The 11,469-nt window shown below is 41.1% G+C and overlaps 1 protein-coding gene across 3 annotated transcripts in view; it reads right to left on the reverse strand.

The window, feature by feature from the left end:
* GPC3 (glypican 3) overlaps positions 1-11,469 on the reverse strand; it is a 452,076-nt gene that overhangs the window by 130,638 nt on the left and 309,969 nt on the right. For all 3 annotated transcript variants that reach the window (XM_007462877.1, XM_007462876.1, XM_007462875.1), the window contains one exon: positions 2,970-3,090. In XM_007462877.1, the coding sequence (XP_007462939.1) occupies positions 2,970-3,090 (121 nt within the window). The remainder of the gene's footprint in view (positions 1-2,969; positions 3,091-11,469) is intronic.

Genomic DNA, 11,469 nt, shown 5'->3' on the forward strand with positions numbered 1-11,469 from the left:
AAAGGGACAAACATTATCACTTACCTCACAGGAGGTAGTGAGGATGAAATAATATCCAAGGGTAACAATGAGTTCCTGAAAAGCATGATTCTTTGACAGTACTATATCTTATACAATTCCAGGCTGGATATTTTTTCCAACATGAGCAGTTAGACTTTTAGGACATGAAAGCACTTTGAAATATGGTTCAATGCTATACAAATACAACACATTATCATCATCAACATCATCATCATCCTAACATTCTTCTTTACGACTTCCCTAAAGTATCTCACTTTCAGATTGAATCACGGCCAAAATATGAACTTTATTGAGGGTCTGAAAGAAGACATGTTTTGGCCATGTAAAGCAACACAGATGAGAAAAAAAAAAAACCAATGTGGGTGTTTGGAGCCCAACCAATTTAACAGCTCAACTGAAACAGGTAAAACTGGTCTATCAATGAGAATTAATTGGTTGCTCAACGGTATTTGTAAGGGAACCAAAAATGTTCACACATACATCCATGGCAAAGGTAATTATAATGTTGACCTTTCCGACACTGACAACATACACCTCCCTACATAGGAAGTGGCTCCAGCTTTTGTGGCTGGAAGTTAGTGTAAAGAGAAAGAAGGAAACAATATGGGAGAGAAAAGAGACGCATCAAAGGGATCTTTTTGATCCACCCAAAATTTGGGTGGCAGAATTAGACTGACAAAGCGTATTGGAATACTGCTCCCTTTCAAAGTTACTCAAGTCCTGCCTATAGAGAAAATCCTGAATGGACTAATCATCCTAACTGTGTCACGCACGTGCAATTATATATTTGTGTATATATGTAAAGATGTATCATTATATATAAATTTTATACAATGGGATAATATAAATAGATATAGATACATAGGTATAATTTCTCATCTTCATAATGACCTTGTAAGGGACGGTTTTGACAACTCTAAGTACTATAGATGAGAAAACTAAAGCTCAGAGAGGTTGAATGATTTGCCCAAGGTTATATATCTAGTAAGATACACAGGTGAATTCAGATCCATCTGGATCCAAAGCCCATCTTCTTTTCATGATATTACATGGTCTCCCACAGCATTAATATCAAACATCCAAAGTCTTTACTCAAGGGGCTTGCTATAAATATTTTTAGTGACTCTTGGATCATGTGGTCTGATGCAGCTTTCCCTTTTTTCACGGTGGGCATCCAGTCACAGGTCTTTCTCTGATATTTCTTACGAAATCCTTCTTACACTAGCCTAGTCCACCTTAGGCCTAAGCAAACCACCCAAAACTGACGAGCAGCATCACTGTCTGGCTCTTCATTATAGGCTGCCTTTTATTTGTATTTAAGCACTTTCCATGCTTGTGTGTCTCCTCCAAGGAAGCTGTGAAAACAGAAGGTTAGACTTCTTTTGAATCCTCAAACTCCCTGGTACCTGGCTGAGCACACAGTAGGTGTTCCTTAACGTCTGTTGACCAAAGAGATCTGTTGACAATATTCTTCATTTAGAATTAGGAGCACAGTAATGGACGCTGAGATTTTAGCCTCACCAGTGCTTGGGTCTAGCCAGTGGAGTGGAGCCACACAGACACATTTGGTTTGAGATAATTTGGAAGTAATTCAGAGGAGCAATACTGCCACTGTCCCCAGGTAAAGCACACCAGTTCAGCAGTGAGTGGTTTACATTGTGCTCTGAACTCTTCAGAGGTGTGTTTTGAAATAATCATACTATATCTAACCAGGCTTTATAGAACTTAGTGAGGTTGTGAGTTCACCAAAAGAAGGACCTGTTATGCAAATACTGCCACTATCCTGTGCTCAGCAGCAGTAACAACTATTTATTACTCCAAAGTGTAGTGAATACTTTCACATGCCATTTGCAGTGAGATACACCACTATTAGAAAGCCCTTCCAAACATTTTCTAAAAACCGCAAAAATTTCACTGCTAAACTTCATATTAAAAAATGAAATCATGCCAGCGTTGTCGTACAGAAACCTCTGTCCTTGCATAAGGATTTTAGTTTCATTAAGTTCTTCCTAGGCTACAAATAGAAGTCAGTGGTGCCAGAGCCTTCCCACCCATGGACCATGGGGTAGGAACACTGTCACTCTGGTATCTGGTGGCATTTTTTATGGCATTTAAAAAATTGTGGCCACAAAGCAATCACAAGCAGATGGTACAACTAACTTCTATTTGTGTCTCAGTTACTAAACTCCTTCTAAGAGGAAAAACTGTGTACAGGTTAAGGGAATCTGTGGGTGTCTCGGTGCATGGCAGTGAGTCAGAATTTGGCAAGGGTGCAGTGAAGCGGGTCCTCTCGTATCTTGCTGGTGGCAGTGAAAGCTGATACATCCCCATTGGAGAGTGGTTTGGAAACGTGCATTAAAATGCTCATGTCCTTTAACCCAGTAACCCCAGTATTTTAAGAAAATGATCTAAGATCAGGAGATAGCGCTATGCAGGAGAGGTAGCTTTATTTATAATGGCAAAAATTGGAAGCCATCTGAATGCATAGCAAAAGCAGATTGATTAATTATAATTAATACTTAAAGGAATCTTTTGCGGCCACAGAAAATGATCAATATGAAGATATAGGGCAACATGAAAAAGTGTTTCCAATATAGTGTTAATTTTAAGAACTAGATATCACTTGTATACTTCCAATTATGTAAAAAGTCTGTGTGTGATTTTATGAACAAATATTAAGAAGGAACGTGTAAAAACGAAAACAAGATAGACTAGTTGGGTTGTGAGAAGTGCTTTTCCTTCTGTTTTCTCTTATATTACAATGTTTTGCTTATAATTTAAAAGTGGGGTGGAAAACAAGGGTCAGAAGTCCTTTTTTAGCAGAGAGAATCTTTGAAGAAAATGAACAATGGCTGCCTCTCCAAAAGCCCAAGAATACAGTTTGAACACTGGACATCATCCATCCACCACTTTTTTGCCATTTCCATTTTTGTTGGATATACACATACCTGGTTAATGTGCTTCAGTTTGTCAATAATTTGACTGACCACTGGCTCAGGGCCCTTCATTTTCAGCTCATGGAGGTTGAACTGATTTTTCATTCCATTTCTTGCTGCCTTTTGGCTGTATCTGGGAAACATGAAGGTAAAGAAAAGGTTTGTCACAAGGGAGTTCCAAGCAAAGTGCAAGTTGACTGTATTTGGCACCAGTGGTCAAGCTGACCGCAAGCTCTCTTCAGCCTTCCAACCCATGGGATGACTGCATGGTACAAAGGTAGACCGCTCCAGATAGGGTCTATCTGCAGTAGAGAACATTCAACAGTCAACAAGTATTCATTCAACATCCTTTTTTTCTAGGTGTTGGAGATACACCAATGAACAAGACGGACAAGGTCTCTGTCCTTATTGTGCCCTCAGTCTAGTGTACAGTCCAGAAGAGCATGCAGAGTGAGAAGAGCTATGCTAAGGGAGCTGCTGGGTCTTGGCCAGGGAAGCACACAGGAAGGTCCTTAACTCTGAGTATGCTTTCTACTCATCCGAAGAAGAAAGACTCTTGCATGTTCTTTACCTCTTCCTTCTTCTCCACTTCTTCCTCCCATCATTTCCTGCAGGTCTGGGAGCTGGGCTGCTTTTCAGGACGCCTTCCTAAGCCATTTGCAGCATAAATTATGCCGGCCAGCTTCTGTCTCTGTTCTCCACGGGAAGACAGAACACCAGCTCAAGGGAAGGTTTTAACTTGCTGCCCCCGGATAAGCCATAGGCTTTCGCTTCAGGATTGAAGTTTCAAGGTATCTATGGACATCCTTACCAATGCGAGAATGGGGATATTAACAATCCTGGGCAATTCTGCCTTTCAGTGTGGGGTTTTGGCAACTTCGACTGGGACAGTAATTCACTACTGAGGTGGTTGCTTCGCTGCCCCCGTGGTTCCAGACCTCTACGTAGAGTTACTCCTCATCTTGCAAAACAAAGCAAACAAACGCAAAACAGAACAAGAAACAGATTTCATTTCTTCCTTTATCTTCCACCACGTAGAAAGACCAGAACACTGTTACCAAAGGGGGAAGAGGTTTTTGATCCCTTTTTTGCTTTTTGCTCATCCTGATAATGGAATATTTTCTTAAAGAAATGGACAAATTTGCAGGTCTTTTGCCCCTACTTTATACATTTTTTTAAAAAATTACAATAATGCAGCAGAATTAAGGGTAAATTCATATTTCTTTTACTAATATTTTTAATTACAAAACTAATAGTGCTTATTATAAACAATTCAAATGTACAGAAACAAGCAAAGCACACAGCAAAAGTTCTTGTGTATCATCCTATCCTTCCATGAGAGAACCATGGTTGACAGTTTGATATGTATTCTTCTAGGGGTTTTCACATGCATATACTAACATGTAGCTTTAACCCAAACTGGAATCATACTAGTCATATTGATTTGCAACTTATCACTTAATATATATCTTGAATATATTTCCACGTCAGAACATAAGTAACCGCCTTGTTCTTATTCCTCTGTATGGCTAGATCATAATTTATTTATTCAATCCCTTACTGATAAACAACTGAGATATTTCTAATATTTTGCTAATATAAACAATGCGGCAAAGAACATCCTTGCATACCAATCTTTGTACATTTACACTAATATCTATAAAGGATACGTTTCTAGAATTTAATCAGTTTGTATTTCTAATCCCAAATTATGACATGCAATGAATCATTAATACTACTGTATTTTTGCACAGCATTTTACAAAGCAGTTTTGTATCACTCAGCTCATCTGAGCTACTCAACCACAGTGTGAGGTGACAGGGAAGACCTCATTATCTCTTTATTACTGAAAATTTCACAACTTCAGAAGATATTGATCTGACTGTGTTAGATGCTCCCTTCCATAATATAATGCATCTGCCAATATTAAGGGCATGCTTTGATGCTACCACGCATGATAGCAGAGGAGGTCAGGAAGTCAAGGTCTGACTTTTATAACTGAAAGTCATCTTCTGAGAAGAAACATATTTTGTAGGAACGTTGAAGAGAACATCTGATTGCATTTCTTCTAAAATGGTAGCCTAACACATTCAGCTTACCTAACTTTAAAAGTTAGTGAATACACAGATCACCAACCATCAAATACCAACTGCCTTTGGGGGGCTGTATTAAAGCAACATTCTTTGTTTATATATCTGGTGTGAATCAGCTCCCCACTAGCCTCCTTTTTTTTGGTTCATATATAATGCTGTCTGGTTAAATATAATCTCCCTCTTGATGATACTGCCAACTCCATCTCCTTCCTCTTTACATCTACTGATACCTGAAGCAGAGACCCAAGTGACAGGGAAAGACATAAGGCTCATTATAAATCTTCTGAAATGAACTTCAGGAATGTGTACCTAGAGACATTTTCCTGGGCTTTGCTCCTATCGAAGCCTGCCGGCCGCTTTTATGCCCACTCCTACAAAACAAACCTCTTCCCGAAGTTTATTATCCTCACTGGAATACTGTAAAGACATCTGCCAACTTAGTGATCTTGCCCTGTACTCCCTCTTCCAAATCATTTATAAATATTAAGTCAAATCAGTCCCATAGCTGATCCCTTGCGGCCCTACTGTCTATTTTCTGCCATTCAGAAAAATGCCCCTTTAGCTCTATTTTTTTTGTTTCTTACCTCCAAGCCATGGACTTGGTGCTAAGGAGACAGCACTAAACACTGCTCCCCAGTCCCGTCGTGACTCAGTTTTTTTAAAAACAGCTTTGAGTTTAAAAGCTTGCCAAACTTTCTGAAAGTCGAAAGAGCATCCACTGTTCTGCTCTATCCATGTGCTATTTAAATCCTCAAAAGACTCTAGTAAATTAAGCATGGTTTCTGGTTACAGAAGTGTTGGGAAGAGCTGGCCTATGGCTTAGCTCTAAAACTTTATTTTATTTACTCCACGAAGCAGTAACCAAAAGTACTGGTTCGACTGATGTCCACAGCTGCTAAAATTTAGTGGCACTATTTTAAAACTATTCAAAAACTCTGATCTTGCCCTATCCCTTTAGGTGTCTCAATAACTCTCCCCCATCCCCAATATCATGTTCTGTTTCTTACGTCTCTACTCTTTCTCCTTAGCCAGACAAAATGCAGAACAGAATCTTAAAAGCCATGAGTGTTAAAATGACATACTATGCAGACATTAAAAGAACAAGTAGATCTATATGCGTTGATATAGAACCAAATCCAAGATACACTGTAACAAATACAAGTACCGGTTAAGAATGTACACAGTGTGATTCGATTTGCGGTAAAAATGGGTCTGCACACGCATTACTCTCATACACTTTATATGTGTTCAAAATATACACAGAAAAATTTTACATGGATCCATAAAAGAATGGTAAAAGTGGTTACTTCCAGCGAGTAAGATTTTGGAGGAAGTTTGACTTTTTTCTTTTATGCCCTTCTGTGTCTTTTACACTTTAAAATCTTAAAATAATTTAATTTTTAATGAGTGAAATTTTATATAGTAGTTATTTTTAAGGCAAAAGAAAAAAAAAAACGAAACAACCACAGCAAGAACAAAAAACATCCAGAGACTGTCATACAGAGTGAAGTGAGTCAGAAGGAGAAAAACAAATGTCGTATATTAACGCATATATGTGGAACCTAGAAAAATGGTACAGATGAACCGGTTTGCAGGGTAGAAACAGAGACACAGATGTAGAGAACAAACCTATGGACACCAAGGGGGGAAAGCGGCTGGAGGGGTGGGCGGGCGGGTGGTGTGATGAATTGGGAGATTTGGATTGACACGTATACACTGATGTGTATAAAATGGATAACTAATAAGAACCTGCTGTATAAAAAAATAAATAAAATAAAATTCAAAAAAAAAAAAAAAGAACAGAAAACAAAAGGAAAATAAAAAGTGGGCCTAACTCCTACGCATAGCTCAGGGCCTCTGGGAAATCTTTCTTGTTAATAAGAGTTATGTTGGCCCTCACTAGAACCCCGGTTTTAAGGTGATTTCTTATGAGAACACATATTTGGGCCAATATACACAATGTCACCCCGGAATTCCTTCACACCTCAGATGGCTATCATCAGGTCACAAATTCTACTTCGTTAGGTTAAACACAGCTTATATGTTTTCTGCTCTTCAATGAGGTAACGCTAGCCTGTCTGTTTCAAAAGGACAGTCAATATATTAGCGAGGATGTGACTAAGAATGTGCATTATTCTGAGTAACCCCTCTCAAGACGGAGGCAAAAAATGCCATTCAAGTTCTTACCCACCTTCCCGGCAGACGCCTAAAGTCCTCTCCTGATGGGACTTGAGGGCCTCCTAGAACCACTCTGATTCATTCTGAACTGCTGCCCTTGTACCCAAATGTATTGTGGGTACCATGCTGAGTTGCTCGTGTTCCTTTTACGTACATTCATCTGCCAGCCCCTATAGTCTGTGAGCTCTTTGAAGGCAGAGGCTTGGTTAGTTCTCTTTTGTACCACCTAAAGCACCTCCTGGTGTTGTAATAACACAAGCTGCCAGTACTGAGTGCTTTCTCTGTGCCAAATACTGTTCCAAGCACTGAGGGAAAAAAACCCTGCATCACCACACCTAATCCTAACAACCCAATGAGGTAGACAGTATTATCATCAGCCCCTTCTTGCAGATGAGAACGCTGAGGCACAAAGTGAAGCCACTTGCCCAAGGTCAGACAGCTAGTCAATAGCAAAGCTGGAGTTTGAACCTTTGAGTCCATGTCCCGCTGCCTCTGTTCTTAACCACTCTGCTGCTACTGCTTCCTTAGAGATAATGCATGCTGACTCAATATGTCACGTTTCCACACCACACTGCCCCACTGTATGAGACAATTAGCCAGCTACTGGTAATGGTCTACAAGCCTTGCAACAGTGCCTGCAACAACTGCTGTCTTTATCTACTCAGCAGATTCCTGGGCTTGCCCTTCAAAAGCCCTTGGGGAGAGCCCTGTGTATGGAGTTTCTTCTCCCAAACAGAAATCCAACAGTGAATATTTGCATTCTTGAAAGATAAGGTATTGAAGTTAGAGAAATAAGTAATATACCACCACCACCCGGCACTAGACAAACACCAAAGGTGATCTGAAATCTCTAAGGACAATAGGCAAATGAATGCTGGAGAATGTCTCCCTGCCTTGCAGCGATGCAACAGATGTGATGTAACCCCAGGGAATTTTAGGTAACATGCACACTCCGAGCGAGCTTCAAGGCCAGAGGGACTCAGTTAGGGGTGTCTCTGTAGAGTTGCATTAATGAATTAATTAATTCAACATTTCATTTCCACTCACTCCCTCTGTGCCACTGGTGTACAGTGGTTCATGACAGGCTTCGAATGAGGATGAGCCACTGCAGCCACAAGTCTCCTCATCCAGACTGCCTAGAGTGTCAGTAATTCACTACTGAGGTGGTTGCTTCGCTGCCCCCGTGGTTCCTGACGACCATGCGGGACACTGACGGCCATGCGGGATTTGAAGGATGGGTTATCTACTTAGTAACGCTCATCTCTAATTAGATTAATTGTCCTCTCTCCAGAACGCTGCTTTTTCCTAAAGCTTTGACACGGTTCTGGCAACGAATACTGGCCAGTGGAGGAGGAAAAGTAGAGAGAAGTTCCTACCTCCTAAATGGAAACTTTTCTTAACTGGACATGTTACGTGTGATGTCAGAAGTGTCACCGTTAAGCACTACTTGTGGTGTCTCCTTCCTCCACCCAGTGTGGTATCTGCTTAGCACGAAAATGACTGCGTTAATACCAAGCAAACCTGATTTGTGAAGTGAAAGGGGGACATGCCTCTGTTCAGGCAGATGGGTCAGGGATGGGGGAGGGGGGAGGAAAACCTGTGCAAAAGCTGCAAAGAGAAAAGGAACCTAATTAAAACAGGACATCTGGGCGTGCTGGTCTTGGGACAGTTAAAGCAAAGAGAGCACTTTTAGAAGAGGAATAGAGTCAAACGTGTAAAATGGGCAATCTTTTCTTCCTGTCTCTGTACTGGCTGAGGCAGCACGGGTGTAGTGGATTCAAATATAGAACATTCAAAATGGAAGCACACTTAAGAGTGCATCTTGTCCAATCCACTCATCGTGTAGATGAAGAAACTGAGACCCTGAGAGGGACTTTCCCAAGTAGTTAGTATCGTAACTCCCACCTTCAGAAGGAATTCCTTCTTTAAAAGGTTCCTTAAATGCACGTTGCTGATTTTGGAGAGAGAAGTTCCTAGGAAATTCACTTTCCTTCTTTTCCTAGGCATTAGACTAGTGGCAAGTATTTGAAAGCAAGTCTTAGAAAAACCAATTTGTCCCCCTCCCCCCACCAATTATTTAAGTTCACGTTGCTGCCAGGGTTATAGATGACCTACAAATAAGTTACAGCTCTCACATTCTCAGAGCGCCATCTTATGGAGAGACTGCAGTATTGCAAGTGGCCCTTTCCCCAAACTCAGTGATTTATCAGACTGTTTCCTTGGAAAGTACTCTGGCTGCAACAATCACTGTGAAAGAATGGTATAATTTAAAGAGTGTAAGTAGCTTTAAAAACAAACTAGAGGGACTTCCTTGGTGGTGCAGTGGTTGGGAATCCGCCTGCCAATGCAGGGGACACGGTTTCCAGCCCTGGTCCTGGAAGATCCCACATGCCGTGGAACAGCTAAGCCCGTGCGCCACAACTACTGCGCCTGCGCTCTAGAGCCCGCGAGCCACGACTACTGAGCCCACGTGCCACAACTACTGAAGCCCGCGCGCCTAGAGCCCGAGCTCCGCAACAAGAGAAGCCACCGCAATGAGAAGTCCGCGCACCGCAACGAAGTGCAGCCCCTGCTCACCGCAACTAGAGAAAGCCCGTGCGCAGCAACCAAGACCCAACACAGCTGAAAATAAATGAATAAAAAAACTAGAACACAGGGTAGAAAACCCTTATTAATAGGTCTAAGAAAATGTTCTTTTCCTATCCAAGATGCAGTCTTAATTTACATAAATGAACAGAAAAATAAAGGCGGAAACAGCTGAGTTTTATAAATATGCTTAATAAAGAAAGCAACAATTTGCTTCTCATTTATTTATGCACATATTTAAAGAAAACTGTTTTTCATAATTGTTGGTACAGCAGTACCACTTCAGAGCAAATTTCAGCCAGGAGAGTGCTAGAAACAGGCATGACCATCGAACTCCAAGAAGTACTTCCATTCTCAAACAACAGCCTTTCAGCAATTACAAACAGATTTCAACAGAAAGGAAGCAAAAGGCAGAGAAGAAATCAGGGAGATGTAAACCCATTTATACCTCATTTAGTGGACATTACCTATATAAGGGAATAACTGTATTAGAATCTGTTTTCAGCCTATTTTCAAACCTCACTGTGAGGAGAGACTAAAAGATTGGTCTTGGAATATAATCAAGAAGTCATTTAGACCTAGAGAAGCGAAGAATATTTTCCAGATGGTGAGGAAAGCTTGAGGAGTTGATATCACCCACCACAGGGAGAAGGGTCTGTGGCTGTGGGGAGACAGAGAGAAAATGCCTGAGATGGGAGCCCCTGAATGTCTGTCTGAAGAGGCAGACTCTGCAGAGGAGCCTGGAGGTAAGGAGAGAGAAAAGTAAATAAGGGAGCAAAAGTGATTCTTGCGAGAACTGCGGGATAGGCAGAGCCTGATGTGTGGGAACGCTGGTGAGAACTGCTTTCTGGGCTTTGAGCCCTGACCACAAGCGGCCAGGATACTAAGCCAGGGCAAGCAGGGCTGGTGAAGGGTTCTCTGAGGGGTGTCCTTGAGGGGAACATACCAAGGAGGAAAGGAATTTGATCCAGTGTGAGGCTTATAAAAACAACAAAAAATACGTAATTCAAAGCTCAATAATTGGGGGTGGAAATGTCAGAGCAAGGTGCGTGATGGGGATTTATTACTAAATCACCCCAAACTCATTTACCGAGTCCTTCTAGCCCAGAGAAGTAGCCCGGAAAACCAGATGTTTTCTTGTCCCCCTGGAGTTAAATGAAAAGGAAATGATCTTTACCTGTTTTGAAGTTAGTTTTATTTTTTTTTTAAGTTAGATTTTAACTCAAAAATATCTGAGTTGGAAAGGACCCCCGAAATCATTTAGTTCAATGCACTCCTGTTAACAGATGGACAAACTGAGCCCCAGAGAGATCAAGCAGTAGCCACGCAAATTATTATTGGCAGCGCTACTGGTGGAACGTGACTGGAGCTGTAACTTCCCCCAAACAGAAGAGCCAAGAAGAAGGGGTCAAAGAACAGGTCACACACCTCAACACGTGACAACACTGTATGAAAGTAACTGATTTTCAAAATAATGATCAGTATTTTTAAGACGTAAAATTTAGTCTGGTCTACATAGTTTACTGAGGCAGCAAAGACAATACGTTTTAGAAAGGCTGAGTCACGTGGTGGAATAAGCACTGGCCTTGGAGTCAAGACATAGGTTCAAAAGCTGGTACTGTGTGACTTTTGACAAGTAACTAAACCCTGCTGAA

The sequence above is a fragment of the Lipotes vexillifer genome, unplaced genomic scaffold, assembly GCF_000442215.2.
Source record: "Lipotes vexillifer unplaced genomic scaffold, Lipotes_vexillifer_v1.1 scaffold481, whole genome shotgun sequence".
Lineage (NCBI taxonomy): Eukaryota > Metazoa > Chordata > Mammalia > Artiodactyla > Lipotidae > Lipotes > Lipotes vexillifer.